The 22,924-nt window shown below is 54.8% G+C and overlaps 2 protein-coding genes across 13 annotated transcripts in view; one reads left to right on the top strand and one right to left on the bottom strand.

Annotated features, from left to right (window-relative positions):
• Positions 1-22,924, top strand: part of LOC107997153 (zinc finger protein 37) — a 202,813-nt gene that overhangs the window by 117,386 nt on the left and 62,503 nt on the right. The gene's annotated exons all lie outside the window — the stretch shown is intronic.
• LOC114578124 (protein tiptop) overlaps positions 1-22,924 on the bottom strand; it is a 64,978-nt gene that overhangs the window by 6,020 nt on the left and 36,034 nt on the right. For 8 of the 11 annotated variants that reach the window (XM_062083529.1, XM_062083530.1, XM_062083528.1 and 5 more), the window contains 2 exons: positions 14,524-14,655; positions 826-1,066 (listed from right to left, as the gene is read on the bottom strand). In XM_062083529.1, the coding sequence (XP_061939513.1) occupies positions 826-1,066; positions 14,524-14,590 (308 nt within the window). In that variant the 5' untranslated portion in view covers positions 14,591-14,655. The remainder of the gene's footprint in view (positions 1-825; positions 1,067-14,523; positions 14,656-22,924) is intronic. The other 3 variants (XM_062083534.1, XM_062083524.1, XM_062083535.1) reach the window with 1 other exon arrangement.

Below are 22,924 nucleotides of genomic sequence, written 5' to 3' on the forward strand. Positions count from 1 at the left end.
GGATGGAGAGCGCGGACGGGAAGCACACTCGCGCGAGGCAGTAGGCCTGACGACGGTTCGCTCGTAACTGACTGCTCGTGTGACCGAATGCCGAATGCGTGCCGCGGGTCGAGGGGGGGGACGGCGCCTGCACGCACGCAGGGGAAGTTTCGGACGGGCGGCGGGGGCCACGCGGAGGCGCCACCGGCACACGCATCTCCACCACCGCCCCCGTGCCACGGCCGGCGATGCGGTAAAGCGGCGGCGGCGGCGGCGGTGATGGGATCGTCGTCGATGCAACCCGACGCGTAACACGTGCCTATCTCTATTAGCCGTGTGACGTCGCACCGATATCATCGCTCTGCCACCGGCTTATTTAACCCCTTCTTCCTCTCTCTTCGCTCCCCCTCTCTCTCTCTCTCTCTTTTTCCCGGAGACACACGAGTTCGGTCTCCTCGTCTCTCTCTCTCTCTCTCTCTCTCCGGCGCGGCACGGATCCGCGTGACGATTCGTCGCGCTCGAACAACAGGAACGGTTCGTGTGTGTACACGGAGAGGGAGGAGGGGGGCGGCGGCCAAAGAGAGGCGGTGAACTTCAAAGGGAACGGCAGCGGCGCTCTCGTTGATTTAGGCGGTTTATGACCGGCGAGCTCCGGGTAAAGCACCGACTAATGAGTTTCAAGCGAACCGTGTTCGTCGAAATTTACGCCCGTCCCACATTCGACGATCGTCGCGCAACGAACGACGGGTTAATATATACCGTTCGAACGCGTTCTTCCTTCCCTCGACTCGATCTTGGAACGCGGGGAGAAGGGGGGAGGAGGGAGGGAGAGGGTCCAAAGTTTACCTGTCCGGCGGTCCGGTGTCCCTCAGAATGGCGGGGTTCAGTCTCGCTGTCGCGGAAGGCGATGGGGCGGGCGGCGATCCGTCCTCGTCGTCTTCCTCGTCGGTCGCGTCCCCATCTTCCTCCTCCTTGGCCACCGTTGCGCAGCCTCTCTCGCTAGGGCTAATTGGGCCGTCATCCTCCGCGCAATCGCCGCCTTCCTCCGCCTGGAGGTCCGCGCCGGGCCCTTCGACTCCGTCCTCCCCTGCAACGGAAAATGAATGCGAATTGAGTTCGATCGGAAGACACGCGCGATGCTTAAGATGCGAATCGAACAGGATGGGAAGGGAGGGGAGAAGACGGACGTCTCGCCACGAGCCGTTTTCGAAGCGGGGAAAGTCGAGAGGCGGGTGACGCGTAACGCATTGTTCGTTATCGCTTCATTTATCGTGCCCCTCGATAAAGGCGACGACGCCTGCCACGACGTCGCGAAACGATAAACGCGCACCTTCCCCGCGCGCCTCTTATTAACCTTTTTCAAATCGACTCGTTCGACGCGCGTATCGGTCGAGCATCGTCGAGTTCCCGGAAGGGAAATTCGCCATCTTGTTCCGGCTAGTCCTCCTCTCGGTGATGGCGCGAGGCCACTTGGGAAAAAAGAGAGAAAAAAAAGGGAGGAGGCGAAAGGGAGCGACCACAGCACACCTCCCTTCCGAGAGGGGTGGGGACAGGCAAGAGCACCGTCCTACTTTGCCGACTGGCCAACCAAACGATCGTTTGTTCGCCGATGGGCCACGGAAGAAGGAGGGAAAAGAGATCGCGCATCGATCCGAGGAGGCATCGGCAACTAATTACGCAGATTTATGTCCCCATTGTCCATTGTCTCTCTCGGCCTGGAGCAGTCCACGGCCCTTCCAACCACAGCCCTCCGCTCGGCCGTGAACGATTCGATGGAAGACCCTCTCTCTCTCTCAAAGAAGAAGGAGAAGAAAGGATCGCGAGGATGACCGCGTCGACGACGAGAACGAGGAAGACGACAACGGGAGGGCCTCGGGAGGCAAAAGGCATGCGAGGATCGGTTGGAATCGGCCCGCTACCGAGAAGGGGACCCAGGGCGGACCACCGATGCACGCCGAGCTCCGCCCGCTTCCAGCATCCCTTTTCCCTTCCCTTTCTCGCTCCCTTCCCTCCTCCACACTCCCGGAACCCCATCCAGGATATCGTCCTCGTCCTCAACGTGCCGGAATGCGAATAATGCTCGTTGCGCATATGATACGCGGAGCTTTCGAGTATCCATCCCTCCTCTCGATCGCGATTTCGATCTCGTTCGAGAGATCCACTTGAAAGAATTTTAAAAAAATCGGGGGAGATGGGAAAGGAAAGGAAAAGCTGGGGTGGGACGAGTATAACTACGGTGGTGACTAGGAGGAGGAAGAGAGGACGAAGGAGGGAACAAAAGGAGCAACGGAGGAGGAGGACAAGGCACAGGACAGGAGAGGAGATGAATTCCTGATGCGAGAGAAGCGTCGGGAGAGGCTGGCGAGGAGAGTGACAGGAGGCAGACGAAGAGACGATCGGATGGACAGGCGGACAGACTTGGCGGACGGACGTGAGGAGAGAGAGAGAGAGATGGGCGAACGGGCGGTCGGACGGAAGGACGAGCAGAGAGACGAGAAGAGGAAGGGGGGAGGCTTCGCATTGTGATTCTCTCGCGGTCTGCCAGAGAGTGACTGACGGGTGAATCCATTCTCCTTGCTCCCCGTCCTTCTTTCTCCCCTCCTCCTCCTCCCCACCCCAAGCAACCGGCTCTCGCATCTCACCCGGCTCGCTTCGCTTTCCAACGACCAAACGTTTCCACCGCGATCCTTGCACCATTTCCTCCAGCTTTTCTTCCCTCCTCCTCCTCCTTCGAGGCCGGACACGACCGGTTCGATCGTCGGGACGAACGACGCGTCGCGCTCGGCGTTGACGCAAATGTTTACGACTCGATCCTCTTTCCTCCCCCTCCTCCTCCTCCTCGAGGATCGCTTTGTCTTCCAGGACGGAACGCGTCGGGTGGTCGGATCCGTGTGAGTCACTTAAGAGCGTCCGAACGAGACGACAGGGCCGAACCGAAGACGGAGCACCGACCTACCGTAGTCGGTCTACCTGACTGATTGACCGATGAGCCGACTGTTATCCTAAGTCAACACTCACTCCATCAGCCTGTCGAATCGCCCCCTCTCGGCCACGCTCCTTCCTCTTATTCTTCCTCCTATTCGTCTCTCCTCCCCGCGATTCCACCGCTGCATAAAAAATCCTCTCTCTCGTTCTCTCTCTCGATTGAGACGTTCCTCGTTTCGGGACGAGATGTATATATATATGCGCATAGTATTCGGGAGCCGTTTCTTTCTCTCCGATCTCTCCTGCTCGAAAAACAAGGAAGGGACTCGATATTCGTTTTCTCGAGGAAGGGAATAAGGGGAGCGATCGAGAGTAAATTGCGTCGCGCGTATTAACGACGAGGCACGCACGGTCGCGCCGTAGGTGAGTCCGGTGATGCAGGTAGGATGATGGATGACGGACGATGGGATGCGCGAGGCCTCTCTCTCCGCTCCTCGTTCTTTCGTTCGTTCGGTCGATCGCGCAACAGGCGACAGTGATGATCGATGCGTGGCTGCCGGATAGCTGCTGCCGTAGCTGCACCCGCTTAAAAAGCTGAAATCCGCAAACCCGTCCCCTCTCTCTCTCTCTCCATTTCGACCGGAAACGAACGATACTTATTTTCGCGAGAGGATTTCGAGGATTTATCCCCCTCCCTCTCTTCCACTCTCCCCGTGCAGGCAGAGGCGAGAGGGAGGGAGGGAGATGACAGGAGGACGCCTTCATCGCGATATCCGTCACCCGTCCCCCCTCCCCTCCAACTCTCCTTCTCGTCTCTTTCTTCCACTCGCCGTCACGCCGCCTTTCGAAATGTCACTCCCGTTACCGACTGCCGGTGCCGAGCCCGTGACAACAATAATTGTCAGCGAAGTAACGTCTCTCGAGTCGGCTACGGACAGGAGGAAGAGGAGGAGGAGGAGGAGCAGGAGGAGGAGAATCCACAGAGAGAGAGAGAGAGAGTTAAAAAGCGCGAGAGAAAGGAAGGAGAGAAAGGGGAGGATGATCGAGATCGAGCGCGGCTCGCGAGAAGGAGCGGAACACGGGTCCGCCTCTATTTATAGAACCGGCAACAAACACGGAGCAGCTGGTGTCGATCCGTCCGGTTATCGTTTCGTTTACACAGCCTCCGCGTGTCGCGCTCTGCCCCCGCTCCGCCAAGTGGTCGTCGCCGGCCCCTCTCGAATTCTTTCCGCCACCCTTTTTCCACGGGTTGTTGCGCGGTTCGATCGGGTACGACGACCTTCCACTCTTCCTCTTCCCGATCTTCTCTTCGCAAGGGTGGCCCGCCTCGTCACCGCTTTCCGACTCTTAATCCCCTCCCCCCTCGAGAGAGGATAAGCGGGAGGGAGGGAGAGAGAGTGGCCGGCCGGTCTTTCGCCGCGAGGATCCCGAAATAGGCTGCCGCGGCGCACGAACCTCACCGATCCGTCCTAATAAATATCGTGTCAACGTAAATAAGTGCGATGCCTCGTCGTGGTACGAGCAGAGAGAGAGAGAGAGAGGCGAAAGAAGCCGATCCGTCCACCGAGTGATGGACGGCTGATGTACGGAAGGACAGGTGCGCGTCCCCTTCGTCTTCATCCTTCTCACTCCGTATATATATATATATATATATGTATAGTTGATTCGATGTAATTTTTCTGGCCTCTCCCCTTTTCTCGAAACTCCTGTGTCGATCGTCGGGGGGACGATATTCCGTGAAACGCGAGTGCCGTTTCGAGGACGGCACCGATCTATAAATAATACCGCGATGCGGATCAGGTTTTACGAGCGCGGTTTCGGTCGGCGATCGGAGAAACGATTCTTCAAAAATTTCGATTTCGAGAGAGAGAGAGAGAGATCGATCAGCCTCTCAGACTATCCGAGCAGTCAAGTCAGTCAATCGTCGAGGATCGTGAGAGAGACGATCGTGGTCGTCGTGGTCGTCGTGGTCGTCGGTATCGAAGGAAAGTCTAGAAACGGTTCCAGTGCAGTCGCGAGGGGGCCGGTCGGGCCGAGGTCGGGGCAGATTTATGCGACACACATGCGGCAAGCCGTATAACTCACTCGCACGCCCATAATATCTTCCCCCTTCGTCTGCCGCTCTGCCACGCATCTTACCCCCCCTCCCCTCCCCCAAAGGCATCGTCGAGATGAGAGACAGATACACCAATAACGCCGAACCCAGGCCGTCCCAACGATATTTATTACGAATTGCCGGGGATTATGTTATGCCGTCGTACGCCGCTTCTCATCCGTCTCCCCCCCTCCCCCCTCTCCCTGCGATTTCGAATTTCTCTCGACGAAAGGAGACAGAGAGAGAGAGAGAAAAATCGAAAGGTTCGTCGACCGATCGAAGGGGATGGTCCTTCCTCCCGAAGGAGAAATAAAGAGAGAGAGAGGAAGGGGGGCAGGAAGGAGAGAAGGAGCGGCGATAAAAGAGAAGGAACGGGGTTGCGACGGTGGCCGAACCGTGGCTAGTTAGTCGGAGATCGTAGTACCACCTTTGTTTGCACGCCCCACCTTCGGCTTCGACGCGACACGCACACACGCGCGCGCGAGCGCGCGCGTACGTGTGCGCGTGCACGCACACCACCGCCGGGGCGGTAGCCGTGGCATTATATCGTGAGCACAGAAGTAATTTATAGTTGCAATAATTTATTGGGTACCATGGGGTTTATACTTGCCTGACGTGTAGCCATCCGTCACCGTCAGTGACGTCACCTCCCTCCACATAATGACTACCTACGCCCCCCTCCGCCCCTCCCCTCGCCTCCCCAACTCCTCCCGTGCGCTCCAGTCGTCGTGCCCCCTCCCCCCGCGCCCGGTCACCGCACACCCTTCTGCCTAACCAACCCCCCACTCTCGTGCCCCGCCGCCGCTCGGACCGTTTCTTCTTCCTCCGATCGCGGACTCTCGGGACTCGCCTTGTTCGCGTTGTTTCTTTCATCGCTGCGAGAACGATTGCCTTGATACCCGCTGATACCTTCCGCGGGGGGAAGAAAGGGGGAGGGAGGCGAAAATACAGCGGCGGCCCTCGTGCGAAGCGCTCTCGAGAGAAAGAGCGGGGGAGAAAGGTCGGTCCGGAACTAGATACGCTCGTCACGTTTCTAGCTCGCCTTCGAGCCGGGGAGTGGGGCGAGGAGTGGAGCGAAGGAGAAAGAGGAAGTTGGAAGAGGCGAGAAGGTGTCGTTGGAGAGGGTGATATCGCGCGCGGTGTCGGTACTGTCGCAGGAAGCCGACGTTGCGAGTGGAAATGACGTTGACGGGCGTTTGTCACTGTCCTCGGCAAATAATATCCAACACCGCCCGGTGTATACCCGTCCTATTACCTCCACAGAGCTAGCTTTCTCCTCCTCTGTGTGCGGCAGCCTCGTCGACCGTGGAAAAGAGAACCCGCGCGCCGGCAACCGTGTACGTATGCATGTCGTGCGTGCTTGCGTGCGTGCGCGTTTGCCGCGTCTCTGTGTTGCGCCACAACTGTCGCGCGTTCGTGTCGTACACGCGCATAATCGGTTCGCTGCGCCACGTCGGTTCGCTTCCCACCTTCTTTTTCGGCCGGATCGAGCGTCGCGTCTTTCCCCTGTATTCGAAAGGGATATAGGCAGTGGCCGTCGTTGCGTTTCTTTCTCACGGAGAATCGCACAGAATCGTACCGAAAATTCGCGCTCGTTGAATCGTAGATTATCCTTCTGTAGATTACAGATAGATTATCCTTCTTTCAAAATCTGACAATTTTTTAATCGCGCCGCTTTTCTACTGCGATATCTGCGTCTCCTTTTCACGGGAGTTTCGGGAGAATTTGAACGAATCGAAAAGCAGGGAATTCGCGGCACGGTAAAAAGACGACGTTTACGTCCACGACTCTCCTCCACCTCGCTAAGAGCCTTCGATTCCGAGAGACGTCACGGTCCGTCTCTGGCGACACGTAATTAGAAAAAGTTATCAGAACTATCGTTGGAAACGGACAGGTGGTGGCTAGGACTAGATGGAAGAAGGGTGGCGCGGCATCGAATCGAGCGGGCAAGTTCGCCGGGTTAGAAGGTGGAAAGGCTGAAGGGTCTTGGCGACAGCCGTCAATCGATTGTCAACCGGGTCAACCGACCAACCTAACCCGAACCTTCCTACCATCCTCATCCTTGTTCCGATATTGTCGCGCTCGTACTCGTGCCACCTTCTTCTTCTCCTTCTTCTCCTTCTCCTTCTTCTTCTCGCTCCAATACGTACTTGGAATTGTTGGTTCGAGTATCGAGCAGACGGAGAGAGGTCATCTCTCTCTCTCTCTCCCTCCCTCGAGATCGAGCAGTAAACCCGTCTCGTCGAAAATTATTAGGGTTATTCGTAATTGCGGACGATCGAGCGAAATTCGGGGGTTAATTCGACGGTGTACACCCAGCTTGGAGGGGGAGGGAACGTCCTCTGACGATTTCGTCGGAATGATCGATCCTCCTTTCGCGGAATTTCGTCTCGTGGAGATCGTAAACCGTGGCCTGTGATTAAGGACGTCGGTCGATCATCATCGGCTGCTGCCGTTTTTACGGATAGGGGGGCGCGTTGCGACGATTCTCACGGATTCGGAAACTCGAGTATTCGGTGGTGAAAGCTCTCTGGCGTAAGGGAGGGAGTTAATCGAGCGTCGCGAGCCGCGTGGCTCGTTCAATTTGCCTCGATTAACGTTCGCCGGTTGACCAACGAACGAGTTGCAACGCCGGTTGAAAACACGCCATCGAGTGAACCGTATTCGAAAGCGTGTTAAGCGTGTAGAGAAGTAACGAATAAGATAGAAAGAGAGGGAGTAGAATTTTTACAGTTTTACAGGCGAGTATATACACATATATATCTCTCTCTTTCCTGGTCGATGGTAGAATCGCGAGGCGTAGCAGCATCGTGGACGTTGGCAGAAAGCTTATTTCGCGGGCTAAAGGAGTAGGCAGCCGTCTAGCAACCCGACGTCCCGGACCCTCCCCACGGGTAACGTCGATATCAAGACAGCCGTCCGACAGATCAATGCCGTGAACGGCGACGACGCCTGGGCGTCCACCAAAGAGACGACTTCCAGTTGACGGACGCGAGAGACCTGTCCCTCTCCGCCCCCTCTCCTTCCGACACGATCCAAAATTATCATTGCGAAACGATATGTAACTGATCGATCCATCTTTTTCGACCAATCCGTCCTTCCTCACGATGGACTTTGTCACTTTCCAGGATACGGAATATGAGAGAGAGGGAAAAAGAAGATTGGAAAAGGAAGGAGAACGTAACCACACCCGGTGGTTACGAGCTTATATATATATATATATATATATCGAAGAAAGAAGAAAGGAAGAAGGTATTCCGGGGGTACTGGGAGGAGAGAGAGGAGGACAAGTCACAGTGGCCGGAGGTCCGTTCCACCAGACTTCCGAATATCGTGGCCGAGAACGGTTTATTGGTTTTGTCTACGGTGGATCTCCTCCACGGTGAATCCTCGAATCTCGGGAGGAGCGGGATGCCTGGAGCACGATTAAAGGGGGTGACGATCCGTGACGTAGAGTTATTTCGGGCGGCCTGGGAGGACGATGTGTCCTCCGGGGTGGAGTGGGGAGGGAAGAATTCGTTCGTACGTAGCCGGCCGCTCCACGACCTCCTTTTCTTTGCCGCCGCATTCCACGCGTGTCCATTTCCCCGACACAGTACACCCCTGCGGACCAACCTCGCGATTTTCTTCTTTCCCCCTTCCTTTAACTCTTTAATCGCAAGAATCAAAGGTTGAAAATTTTCCGGCCGAAAAGAGCGCGCGTTCTTAGGGAGAAAGGGTCGTGGGGTGTGGTAGACGAAACCTTCTCTCTCTCTCTCTCTCTCTCCGTTCTCCTTGCCGTGTCTCTGCTCCGTCTTTCTTTCGCCTCCGTGCGTGAGAGTGGTGCATCGACGGAGCGGGAGAGGAAGGAGGGGGAGAGAGAGAGAGGGAAAAGCGGGCGAGGGAGGAGAAGAGAGAACAAGGGGGATCTAAAGAGGGTGCGAGGGAGAGGGTAGCTGTTTCATCTGTCACCTGCAGACGCCGCCTTCCTTTCCGTCATCGTCCCTCTCCGTGCCGAGCGGCGGCAGCCACCTCCCCCTCCAGCCACCCCCCAGCGACCCCCCTTTAATAATAACAACAATAGAGCCGGACTAGCGGCGGTCGGTCGACGTGGTGGCATGTGGAGGGAGGGGGACGGGCCGAGGGTGGGGGAAGAGCGGTGGGACGAAACCGGACGGACGGACGGACGGGTCTGTACGGGTCACAAGACGGCCGTGTCACGTCCGCCTCGACCCTTCTCCTCGACAGGTCCACCCCGCGCGTCAACTTCACCCAGGGATGTAGTGGACCACCTTGAGTTTCGTCGTTCGATACCGTAGCGCGCGCAACCGACCGATCGTTTTCCTATCCTCGGCTCGCGGATTATTCGTGGGAATAATTCGACGTGTGTGCCAGACGCGGTATTTTCGAGCGAGGAAAGGAGAGATACGTGTTCCTGAACTACTACTACTACCACTACCACCACTCTCTCCCTCGTCTCCTTTTGTCGCGTCCTCTCTCTCGCGCGACCCTTATTACGCGTCGCTGCTCGACTTCATCATCAGGGAAATGTCGCGGCGGGTTCTCGCGCGCGGGCATTAACTCACGCGCACAACCGAGCGGGTGGATGCGCTGCTGATGTCCAAAAACGACGGCGTGTGCGTTGCATCCGCGGTATTCCGCGGTAATGGCCTCCCAACTTGGACGAAGAGGGAGGGGAGGTTGTACGGCGGATAATACAACGGCGAAAATGTAACGGCCTCCCTTTTTTTCTCTTTCTTCCTTCCTTTCCTTCGCCTCCTCCACCCCTTTTCGCGTGTTTCTTCCTCATCGGTCGCCCCGCCCCCTCGGGTTACGCGCCGGGAGAAATTCGGATCGCGGGCAATGAAACGACTCTTTCCTGGATACATACTTTTCGAGTGGCCGGTGATTTCGCCGCTTGATTCGTGACCCGAGGACGACGCGTCCCGAGCATTAATCGTTGGTAATTTCATTCGATTTAATTACCCGGCCGCCGCGCCCCGAATCGGGCGAGGCATTAAACCGTCCAAAACCGAGTCGAATGTTTGCATTTTAATACGCGCGCCTCCCTCTGTTCTCCGCGCGCGTGCAACACTTTTCCCTCCCCCCATCCTAATGATAGACGCGTAACGAGCGCGACGCTGCATCAATTAACGGCCGATAATTAGCAGTTGGGCGGGTTGGAAGCGCGGTTCGCGGCGACCGCCGCTTATCGCCATTTTTCGCGATTCGTTCGGCGCGATTTTCGCGCCGCTCTCCTCCCTCGTCGAGGAGGGGAGGGGGTTGTGCGTGGCCATTAGGGAAGGCGAGAGTGTGTCACAGCGAGAGGTGCGTCGAAAACCAGTTCAAGTTTCGACGAGCCCCGTTTCCGTCCCGATCGATAAGGTCGTGCAAAACTGAAATAATTTGGTAAACGTATAGGCGCGTGCGTTTAAACGTCATCCTCTTCCTCCTGTGCGCTTCGTTCACCACCACCACCACCACCATCGCCACAAACCACCACCGCATTGCATCGGCGCGACGCGGCGTGTGTAATTTTTTTTCCCTCCCATCCTTTCTCCTTTTTTCTTCCTTTTTTTTTTTCCCTCGTCCCCCGAAAAGATAATCCAATCTGGGCCGATGATCGAATTTATTAATCGAACGAGGCGCGTGTCGCGCGTTTCGCTCGTTTCCACGTATTATAACACTGCGTGTCGAACGGCAGACACGCGGGATCGAGTGGAGAGAGGCCGATTTCCACGAGAAGTCGAGGAGAGCTTTGGAAATTGGTTCGCGGAGGCGGATGGGAGCGCAAGATAGAGAGAGAGAGAGAGAAAGTGAGAGTCTGCGTGAGGAGGGGGAGGTGTACGGCCGCGAAAGGAGCTTTGTCTCGATCGTTGTCGGCCTTGAATAATCTCGTCCTCGGAAATTTGATCGACACCGGTCAAACGGGTCGACCGGACTTCAAATACCCAGGTACCAGATTCTTGGCTCTCGAAATCTCCTCTCTCTCTCTCTCTCTTCTCTTACGCCAAGTCTCTTACGGGACAGACTTCTTCTTCTTCTTCTTCTTCTTCTTCTTCGTCTCGTTTCTCGTTCGAAGCACCCTCCGGAGAAGAGCATCGCCCTTCCTCCTTCCTCTTCCCTGTCCCTCCTATGCCCCCTACGCAGAGAGAGAGAGAGAAGGCGAAAAGGCGCGCATGGCCGGAATAACTCGAAAGTGTCGGAACGATAATCTGACGGCGGCAACGTGACGGACGGGAGGACGTACCGCGTCCACTTGGCGTCCATTCCCTTCTCTCTTTTCTCCTTCTCCTTCCCCTCCCCCATCCTCCAACACACGGAGCCCCTCGTCGAGATCTGGACAAGCGTTGAACGTCGATTAAACGTCAACGTTTCCAACGGAACCTCCTCCTCCTCCTGCTGTACATCCTCGCGATATTACACAGATAGACGAATAGGTCCAGAGAGGAGCCCGTGTCTCCTGCGCCTCGAACTTTGCCTCCGCTCTCCGAACGAAAGAGAAACGAAACGAAGGGGAGAGACGGATCGAGGTCGTCCCGATACTAATTGCGAATGAGAGAGAGAGGCGTCTTCCTCTCCACGGATGGCTTCCTCTCCTTTTTATTCCTCGTTACGCGATCGATTCCGACAAGCGTAACCGTGCGGCCTGTAATCGGAATAATTGACGTGGATGGAGGCGTCCTCTCCGCGGCGAGATTGCCGCGCGCGTAACACCGAAGCCGGAAAAGTATCCGGGCAGCAGCTGGGCACTTTTCGACGGGGGGAGCTATTGTGCGTTGTGAAAGGCCGCGATAGCATCGCCGTCGGCCGCCGCCCCGCTGGCAGGTGGACCTCGCATTATTCGCCGCCCCTTATCGCGCCACCCTCCCATTAATCCGCGCGGAAGGAAGCGGACACACGCCGAGGCCTGGATCGGGAAATTTTTCTTCCCCCCTTTCTTTCTCGCGCGAGAAGCCAGAGACGAGTTGGATCGCGATACCCGGTTTTCGCCCGGTCCACCTACGGTCCTCGGACGGAAATAGACGATACGCGTGGCAATAAATATCTCCCGCATTATAATTAAGCCGAGTGGATACGGCGTTGGATGGACGCGAGAGAGATGGATACGCGTGGATGGACGGGAGGAGAGGAATTTCTTGGAGACGAATCTCTCGGCCGCTTGGCAACCGTGGCTCGAAAAGTTTGCAGTTATCGGTGGTGGACACGGTTATATCGACGCGTTCTCGGTGGCGCGCTGCTTTCGTTGGCGAGCGAGAAACGAGCGCGGCCTTGTCGGCCGTCTCTTGCTCCTTGAGTGGCAGCGATTCATTCCCGCTCTCGCTCCCCTCCCTTCTTATTTCCAAGTCGGACGTGTGCAACGCATCGATGCGCCGCAGACGCGACGAGACCCACCCTCTCTCTCTCCCGCTTTCCTTCTCTTTCGCGCGCCGAGTCGTCGTGCCAGCGCGGCGATCCTCTTCTTTCTTTTCGTGGATGGATCGATGCGATCGCCGATCCTCTTTTTTCCTCCGCGCTGCTAATTTAGAGTAGATATTTTATACACGCATAAGTGTATACGTTAATCGTACTTATTACTTTCCGTGTAAATATTAACCGCTTCGATTTGTCATTTCTTCCGAGTGTGTGTCGAGTGATTTTTCTGCACGCTGTTTTCGTCTCCGTGCAACGGTTGCGCGAAATCGTTTAAGCTTCTATAAATAGTCGGGTTATTTCATTATCCGTGAGGTAATAAAAATAAATAGATACTTAATAGAGGGACTATTAATTTTCAACAATCGAATCCCTCCTCCTCGCCGCCGAGAGGCAGCGGAAGGATCAAGCGATGTCGGCCTCTCGACTTTTCCAGAGACGAGAGTTTCGGCCGACTAATATCGCCGCCGTTCTTTTGTTGGGCGACAATTCGCCCGCTCCTCCGCCTGCGCTCGCAACGAATTTCAGCCTGATTATTCGGGGCGGTGGAGTGACGTCCCCCCCGGTTTCCCTGGATTAAAATGCTGCAAGTGGAGGAGCGATGCGAAATGCGAACGCGTGCACCGCCGCGGGGAGCAAACTTGCGCCTCCTTCGCTCTCACCCCCTCCCATTCACGGATCGCCTTTCGACTCTTGCTCGCCAACCAACGAAACACGATTCGATCGGCGAGAAGAGAAAAATTCTCTCCTCGGGAAACGCTGGAGAAGATCGAGCAGAGACGGTTGAATGGCGAGATCCAACGCGACAGAGATCGTGCACTTGGTGGGCGTATATAGATATAACGCTCGCAGGTAGACAGGTAGGTAGGTAGGTAGGTAGGTAGGTAGGTAGGTAGGTAGGTAGGTAGGTAGGTAGATACGCGTGCGAGCGTAGAAGAGAGCGGGGACAGGGTGGGAGGGGCGCGGAGGACGCGGAGGGCACATAAGTCCGCAGCTGACATCGGTGCAACCCTCGCGTCTGACTCGAGTATCGACAGATATTTAAATGAATATTCCTCCGCTGTTAGGGATCCTCCGCTCTCTTTGAAATCAAAGCAGAAGGTACAACGGTTCATTTAGACGTCCGCCGATATCCAGCCGGACCGGTGGATACAGGGATTTCGCTTGTCACGTCATTCGAGGGTTATCGTCGAGACGACCGCCACGATTCCCTGGCCGGAGGCTATTGGAGAGAGGGAGGAGAGGGAGTCGCGTGTCCCTCCGCGACCCCGTTTGTCCGCCACACGCACACGTGTGCTTGCACTTTATCCGCGTCTGTTATCAACGATCGCTCGATATCTCCTCTCGTCGTCGTCCACGGCTGCTTTTCGGCCCCGCGATCGAGCTTTTCCTCGAATATCGCGTCTCTCTCTCTCCTCTTCCCCTCCCTCCCGAAGGATCGATGCAGAGAGATAGCTGTGTGTGTATGTATATGTATATATATATATATAAGGAAGCGGGAGGTTTCGAGAGAGCAACGTGCCCTCCTTTCCACCTCGAGCCCGTGACCGTTGCCAATTTCGTTCCTCGGCCGAATTTGAACGCGGTGCCTTTTCCGCGTACTAATCGAGCGTACGATGACCGTGACCGGGCAAAATCGTTTAAACAAGCCCTGGTACAAGTTATAATTGCTCGATTCCGAGATTCGAACAATTTATACATGTATCGCGAGCGAGACGATCATCCTCTCGCGTTGTTCACCCGAGCAACCGGGCAATAAATCTCCCCGGGCATTTCTAATTTCTCCACCGAGATGCACACACACACGTAGAGCGCGCACGTAGACGACACCTGACTAATTTTCGCCGTGACGAGCCGACCCGTCCCTTCGGGCTTTTCCTTTTGCTCACGACGGGTCCGTGCGATGGCCAAAATCTTGGAAAAGGTCGATCGAGAAACGGCGATTCTATTCGCATGCAAGTAAAAATTTACGCAGCACGTTTCGGATCGTGGACGATGTAAAAATCGGGTGGACGCGGGGAAAGAAGCGCAGCTAACGCGGGCTAAGAAATACGTGCAAATAAGGTGGATGCGTGTGCGTGTGCGTGCTCTCTCGTGCGTACTGATGCGTTGCGTGTGGTTGGGATATTTACCGGTAAGATTATCGCCGCGTTGCTGCGGCCACCGAAAGGAAGGCCTCGGCTGCTGCTTGCTGCGCATGTCTCCCGTCCGGTGCGGCGGCTGCGGGCCGCTCGCTTTTCAAACGATCGGAGACCACTACTTACCTGAAAGAGAAAAAGTCAGAATGGTCATAAAAATAGTTCGCCTCGCGGCCACGAGACCACGCTCGATTCGATCCACGAGGATGGAAAGAACTTTTTTTTTTTTTCCACCCTCTCTTTTTTCCGACCCTGCTCGTTTTCCCGACCCGATGTCGGGAAACGAATCCCCTCCCTTCGCAGCCACGTTCCCCTCCCCCGACTCCCTCTCTTATCCACCCGTTACCAGCCATCCTAACCGGCCGTATATCTTTCGTACCGTACGCCCTCGAAAGCGGCCGCCTTTGTTTCAGATATTTATGAGCCGTTTTAATTCGCGCGCCGCGCCGTGCCGCGTCATCCAGCGTCGTTCGCCCTCGGCTCCCCTCGGCCCGAGTCGCCGCCGCTCGGCCACGCTCGGCCAAACTCGGCCAAACTCGGCACCGCAACCGACCGAACCTCTAGCGCGGCAAGGGGATGGCCGCGCGTTAAACCGCTACCATCGGGGGATGAGGAGGCATAATAGGCATAAGGGTGCTCCGATAAAGCGGCAACTCGCCTCTCTCTCTCTCCTCTCTTTACCCTCCCTCGCCTCCCGCTCCACCTTCTTTCCAGACGCAGCCCATAAACGCGAACAAACTCCCGATCGTATATCTCGGTTGAATGGTTCGCACGACGCGGTGCGGAGCGACGCGTTCGCTTCCCGTTTGTATCTAGCTAGCCGTTCCCTTTCGTTCCCCCCTTCTTCCACCAACGACTCGAAAAGGAGTCTGGAATTCTCTAAAGGATAAAGACACGGACGGAAAAAAGTTGCTTTTCTTTTTCTCTCGAAAATATTTCATTCGCAATTTTTTAGAGGTCGCGTTCACCGTACAGCCCACTGTACTAGTTACGTAATCGCTTCGCGTAACTTGTCGTATTCTTTCTCGACTTTCGTACTTTCGACTCGGATACGGACTTGCTCTTTACCTTCATCCTTTAATTCGTCCCTGCGATTCGTGGTTGATCAAAGGCGAATAACAGCCGGGGAGAAAAACGGACTCACCGATACACTTACTTCTCTCGCTGTTAACCGAGTTTAACAGCAACGGTACGTCACCCTGTCAACCTCCCCACCCCACCTCCTACCCCTGTGTCCCATAGCAGCTCGAGTTTTCCCTCTCTCTCTCTCTCTCCCTCGCAACGTAGACGCTCTTTCGTCCAACCTTACTCTCTTTCTCTCCTCTCCCCTGCCCCCGTCCCCCTCCTCTCGCCTCTCCGTATTCTCCGTTCCATCTAGCGTCCGCATGGCTGTCCTCGTCGCGCTTTTCTTAACAGCCTTCACTCTCTAAAAGCCTCGGCGTGATCTATGGCAGGACGTTGCGTCACACGAAGAGAGAACAGATGCAGTGCTCGTATATTACTCGGCCATATCTAGCGGGGAAAACGGGAGGAGGAAGGGAAGAAGGGAAGGGCGAAAACGGGAAACGGGGAAAGAGGAGAAATAAGGCGAGGCGAAAATCGAAATTACGCTCTTCTCTCTCTCTTTTTCGAGGAAGAGAGAGAGAGAAGAACGTGTTCGAGTTGGAATTCGAGTTGGACCGAGAGCGATCGATCGATCGATCGAGGATGAAAGTCGATTCGAAGAGCTGGAGAGAGGAAGAGGGGGAGAGAAAGGCGATAAGATAGAAAAGGTTGGGTGGCGGAGAAGGAAAGGAGCGCGTGTCGGTGAAAATGCTAGCCAGCTGTCTGCACCGGCGAGAGAGAGGAAGAGAAAGCGGAGGGGAGAGTTGGGGGAGGGAGGCTCGAAAACGCGCGTCGGCAGGGTAGACACTTGGAGAATCCCATAAATCAGGTCAGGGTTGGCGACGGGGGTGGCTGCGCGACGGTAGTTACAGAGGGAGGCCAGGGGACCGGGCGGAGAGGAGAGCTAAGGGAGCCAGCTACGACTCGGAGAGGAAGAGAGAGAGAGAGAGAGAGAGAGTAGTTAGGTAAAGGTCGACGCACAACAAACCCACGCCGAGCACGGGAACGACGCGCGCATGCTCGTAAAACGTGTTTGGCGCCAATTCGTGTTTCCGACGATTTTAACCATTGGCCAATTAGCGAGTGATTCGATTCGTTTTTCGGCGAATTCGACGCATAGGTGGCGAACTGCGTGGAATCCAGACACGGAGGAAAGAAACGAAAAGTAATCAAGTGTTCGAATTTTTGCATTACTTGATCGATCGATCGTCTCTCCGGTTGAAAACCAGACGTCTGCTCCCGAAACCGAGAAAAGCAACGGAATCGAAATTCGATTCGTTGAATTTTTGCGTTCGATCGTGTCGAATTCGAAGAGTCGCGGCGCTCGATACTATCGAATCGATACTCGAGAAGCTGGCGAAAGAGGGATAGGGCGGGGAAAGAAGAGGGCGACGTTGAAGAAGCTACGCAGGGAGACCCCAGATGGAATCGGTGCAGTTTGGAATATTGGAAAACGTCGAAACGTGCGAGAAATCGGGGAGGGTGGGGAGCGGAGGCGGCACAGTGCGAGCAGGCCACTATTTATGACGCGTACGTGAATTCTTGGAACAGCGGGGATACCGCGTGTTCGTGTCACGGCGTCGCCGAGGAAAAAGAACGATCGAGGGCGGGGGGCTCCTCTCCAGGTTGGGAGGGGGTGAAGCGAGCCGCTCCATCGTAAAAAACGCGATAGACACCGGGTCTGGTGCGGGGTATATATCTGCTCGTCGACGAGTCTCGAACGACGATTCGGATGCCCGTGGACGCTAAAAGGTATTCGAAAGATCGAAGAGAGACGCGAGGCGCGAGGAAGCGAAAAAACGGAGATTTCGATTGATTCATTGGACGCGCGTGCCTGGTTTCAAATCACCAGAATAGAAACCCGTTGCCTTTGGAATGCCGGGCTCACGACTAATCCATCGAGCGTCTTTATTGCTCTGCGACATTTATAAAACGGCCGAGAGGCGAGGGCTCTCCCTCGGCGATCGCGCTCATTCGTCACCGATTATAAATCGTCAAGTCTCCCCTTTTTGTCGCTCAGGCCTCTGTCCTCGTCCGCCTCGTTCGTCGATTCGGTCACGCTTTTCTCTAATTTCTGCCCGACCATCCTCCGCTTTCCAAAAATACTCACGCACCTAGGGCGAGAATCGTCGCGGTTCTCCCGTCTTCGATCGTCGAGGAGAAAAAATATATATGCATATGTATATATGTGCATACGTACGAAGAGGAAAAGAAGGAGAAAAGGGTGTGTTCGTGAGAAACGTATTCGTGAAGAAAACCTGAGACAAGCACGTCGCGTAGGTGGTGGGCGGTCGAAGAATAACGGAAGTAAACCGTGAAGGGTTGATACGCCCCCCGCTCCTCCCCCTCGACGAGCGCATAGCGAAGATAAGACTTGCTCGTTGCGTGGAAGCGTCCCAGAGCGACCGTCCTGGAACGTCTCGAAACGTATACCGATGCTTCGACTCTGCCAGCCTCGTCCTCTATTCTTCCTTACGAGCACCGATCTCGTTCTCCGGAGCATCGTCTGCTCCGGCGTAATATCATCATGCTCCCCCCTCCCACCTTCCTCTTACACCGAGTTCAGTTCGTAGACGAACGAAATCGGAACAAAGAAGGAACCGAGGAAGCCAACGCACTCGTGAAATCCTTCCTCCCTCCTCTCACCGGACAAGAAGTAAGCAAGAGAGAGAGAGAGAGGCGTGCACGAGAAAATAGAAACGTGGTTGGAAACCCGTCTAATACTCGTCTCGATGGGCCAAGCTTTCCGGGTAATTGGCCGGTTAAACAGCTCCCCGGCATGCACCTCATGCTCGCTTTGTCGCAAAACTCCCTCTTTGTTCTTTTCGACAAATACCGCGTTCGTGTACGTGCACACACACACACGCGCACGCGTACACTGTTCGAGAAGTATACGGAGAAGTAATCGTAGAAATAAATATCTAAAAACGTTTGGATCGATCGGGGCAACGCAACGTTCAGCTCGGAAGAAAACGAAAATACCGAATTTACCGATAGATACTTGGTCTTAACGGTGAGGGAGTAAACCAAACTCTCGTGCGCTCGCTTTGTTATTACCGATTGGCGTGTCCTATTAGACGAGAGCCCGATCCTCGCTCCTTTCGAAAAGAAACGAACTTCTCTCCAAGTGTACGTATGTATATATATACGTGTATTGGAAAGAGCGCGGTGAGAAGATGAAGCGGTCAGGAAAGCGGGAAGAAAGGGAAGGAAGAAGAGAAAGAGGCAGCGTCGCGGAGAGGGAAGGAGAGAATGGAAGGTGGTGGGGGGGACAAGGTAAGTAGGTATAAAGGAGCGTGACTGGACGTGAGTTCAATACGCGGCTCTCGAGCACAGCTGTCACTGACATCGCCGCAATTCGAAACTGACCACGACAGCTAACCTCCGTACCGGCGGACCACAACGGCGGAAACTTATACCAGCCTTCCGATTGATACGTCCTGGCCACTCACCATACGCCGAAGGGGACGGATTAGTTGGCGGATGGCAGCAGTCTCCTACTACTCTCCACTTACGCTATATATATATACCGGTGTGCCTCGAGTACTACCGAATCCTCTCCGTTCTTTCGATCGTCTCGAAATATACGAATTGTCCTCGAGTTTTCTTCTCGCATTCTCGATTCTTCGAAATTCTTCCAAGGCGAAAGGGAGAGAGAGAGAGAGAGTTGGAAGGGAAATAGCGCAGTCATTCTGGTATCTCGCGACCGAGAATGGTCGGTCGGGCCGCGGTAGGTAGTCGTTTCTCCTCGATTCATCGAGGAAAGGCACAGCGAGCTAATAAGGACTGGGTACGATAATAGCGAGCAAAGAAAAAACCCACGGGTGGGAGAGAGGGAGAGGGAAGATGGAGAAAAGGAACGGATGGAACGGACGGGAGGGGAAAGAAGAAAGAGGAAAACGAATTCACGGAGGTGGCTGGGACGAAGACGGCCGATCCTCGGTGAGAAGGGCGAGGAGGTGATTGATGGAACGTCAGTCATGGTGCAGCCATCAATCTCCCGTACCTATACCTTTATTATTTATTATCCTCGCCGCTACGGATACTTTGCTTCAGGTACGTCGTATCTCTCTCTTTCTCTCTCCCCCCCGATTACTCCACGTCGTTGTTTCCCTCTCGCCGCTACGCCCGATGCATCGGCAAAGCCCAAAGGCCGTCCAGTGACGAAGCAACCTTTCCCCGTCCATCCATCCGTCCACGGATTCGTCCGTGCACGGATGATCGTCTTCGATCGTCTCTTCGTTCGATCGATCTTCGAAAATATCGCGAAAATCTGGCGAAAAATTCCACCGGAAAATTCGAAAACGCAATTTCGTTTGTAAGAAGTAAATAAGAGTGCACCACCCCTCTTCTCTCTTCGCGCACACGAACGTATCTCGCTACGCTTTCGCCCCTGCTGCGTCACGAAACAAATGCGCCTTCGGCCCAATCATCGTGGTCGCCGCCCGTAAGGATCGTGATCACGATCGAGGATGATGACTCGTCGCAGCTGTCAATCCTTGCTCGAGGCGGATGGACAAAGCTCGGAACCACGGGCTTTTCAAGTCGGAAATTTACACGATGTATCGTAACGTTTTCCAACGTATTTCGCTTCTGACTCCAGAAAGAAACAAACTTCCCTCCCCCCTCGCGAGCATGGCATTGAAGATGTGCGGAGGACGAGATTAAAGGCAGAGAGAGAGAGAGAGGCGCGCGTTAAGAAGGCGAAAGGCGAGGAGGAGGGAAGGGTGGAACGCATGGAGCAACAGGGGCGGAAAAGTTGACGGCTTAGACGTTTTAAATTTCTCGAGGCATTCGAGAAGACATCGAGCAACTCGATCTTTCGAGCCGGACGCCGGAGATACCTGCACCTGAGCCTCTTACACTTTTTTCTCGTCCTTTTCTCCTCCTCGAGCGCTAAACAGGTTGGCTACCCGCACTCGAGACAGAAAAAAGGCGCAGAAATCCGGCGAGGTGAAATTTCGCGACGCGGTACTAGCCAACTCCTCTCCTCCTCGCCCAAAAATTGCACTCTTTCTCTTCCCTCGCCGAATCCAAGATGGACGCTTCCTTCATAAAGAAGATTCGTCCCATTTCCACCCCCGAAAAATGGCCAGCATGCACATCTCCATCCACATCGAAACGGGGGGAAATGAATTTTTCAACGAGCCGTCCATATCCAGGGATAAATCCGTATCCAGGGTTTGCCGCGCGTGGTTAATCGGTAACGCGGTATCGAATATCGATAATTAACACCGGCGCGTACGCTCATTAATATTTTAATTATTCAAAATCCGCGGCCGCGCGTGGAGTTTAACGATGGCGCGCGCGCGGACGGATTAGGATTTACATGATTTGAGGCAGGTCAAGACCGGGCGCGCGCGTGGAGAAGTGGGCGAGCGGGCCTCTCCTCGCTTCATTCATAGTTAAACCGCCGCTGTTTATGAACGGGCATGCCTATTATGTAATGGATCGCCGGCAACAACGAGTCTTTTTATATCCGCCACGTGGCCGGATTCACGGCGACTCCTGCCCGCGCCGCTCTCGCCATCAGGGCCATCAAAAATTCGTTGCAGAAACGGATCCCCGACTTTTCCCCGATCCCACGATCGAAAGATACGACGCCTCGATCGATGCTCGCCGGATCGAATGTCTCGGTCGAATATACTCGAGGGCCTTGAATACTATGTATATATATATATATATATGTATGTATGATCGTCGATGCGTGGAAACGGGTTAATTGGAATGGGAGGGAGGGGAGGGAGAGGGGAAGGGGGGAGGCGGTTCTCGCGAGATCGAGAAGAATCGATGGGTCCGATACGAGGCGAAGCGAAGGGAGGCCTCGTGGCAGTTTCAGAGTCGGTCTCTTGTTCGACGGCGATCGATAAAATTGTGACGAATGGCGTTCCGTGACGAGGCTGTATAAAAGAGCGAGCCACGAAAGACGTCCACGAAATTTCTCGCCGCGAAGGAAGGAAATCGGGGTTACACGGTCGCCGTCGAGGGAATCGAGATGGTCGACGGGGAAAAATTGAGGGGAGGGGGTTCTTCGAAACTCGTTTCCTTTTTTTTCTCTTTTCTTCTCGTTTTCGAGTAACGAGACGCTCGTCGGGACACGGACTTCGTTGGCGGTTGAAGGAAGGTAGAGGGAACGTAAAAAGTGGAACGTTTAAACGGATTACGTGTTAATTTTCATCGGTAAAAAAGAAAGAGAATAATGAACGGGCAAATAGTAATTAATCGATCATCTTTTTTTTTTTTAATACGCTTAAAATAATCTTCTTGACTCGCGAAAATTAATAAAATTAATAACCCAATATTTGTCGCGTTACGCGACACGAGACGGTTAGACTTTTGACAAAAAATTTTGCATCGATGCATCGAAAGCTTCGAAGCACAGTGTCGAATGGTCGGATCCAATCATTCATTAAATAAAAAAAAAAAAGAACAATCCCGCGACAGGTGTTCGGTCAATTAACCCTGAGCATCGATTCGAGCACCCACCTTCCGGATAACCGTCGACGGCGACGACAAGCAGGGAGACGTTCCACCTTTCCTTCCCACGCGAGTGAAGGAGCCGTGATTCACACGCGACTTCGATACCGTTACACGCGTCCGTGGGCGCGCACAGATCCTCCTCCTCGGAATGCGGCTCCCCTCGCGCACGATTACTATTCGCTGTTATCACCCCTCTTACTCGTACACTGATCCAAAAGTCGCCCAATTTTCGAACATCGTAGAATATCGCGAATACGGATCAACTAGATCTACATCGCTTGGATGGAATAATCAAAGACGTGGACAGAAGCGGGTAGTTCGTCTCCTTCCGCGTGAAATCGTGCGATATACGCGAGGGGTGGAGAAATTTTTCCCCGCGAAGAGGAGGCGAAGGAAATTTATCGTCCATCGCGGACGCATAAAGCACGCGGTTCCGGCCGTTTCTTCGGCCGGCTCAACAGACCCGATATCATCTATTCGGTCGCTAGATCCGACCGAGAGGCGAATACGCGAATTTCTCGAATTCTGGCGGCGGCGTTGAGGGCGGGAGAGGGGGAAGAGAGGGAAGAGTCTCTCCAGATGGGAGGGAGGGAAACAAAGCAGCGACGAGACCGTATATTTAGATGGTTGTGCAACTCACGGAGGAGCCCCCGTCCCCGACGTCAACTTGGCAGTTTCTTTGATCGATGCGGCGCCCGAAACGCTGCTCCGAGAAGAGAAATTTCCGAAAGAGTCGGGGGAGGGGGCAAACGAGCGCGACCTTTCCCTCTCTACCCTACAATTCTCGATTTTTACTCCTCCAGATATATAC

This window comes from Apis cerana, linkage group LG13 (assembly GCF_029169275.1).
Source record: "Apis cerana isolate GH-2021 linkage group LG13, AcerK_1.0, whole genome shotgun sequence".
In the NCBI taxonomy this organism is placed as follows: domain Eukaryota; kingdom Metazoa; phylum Arthropoda; class Insecta; order Hymenoptera; family Apidae; genus Apis; species Apis cerana.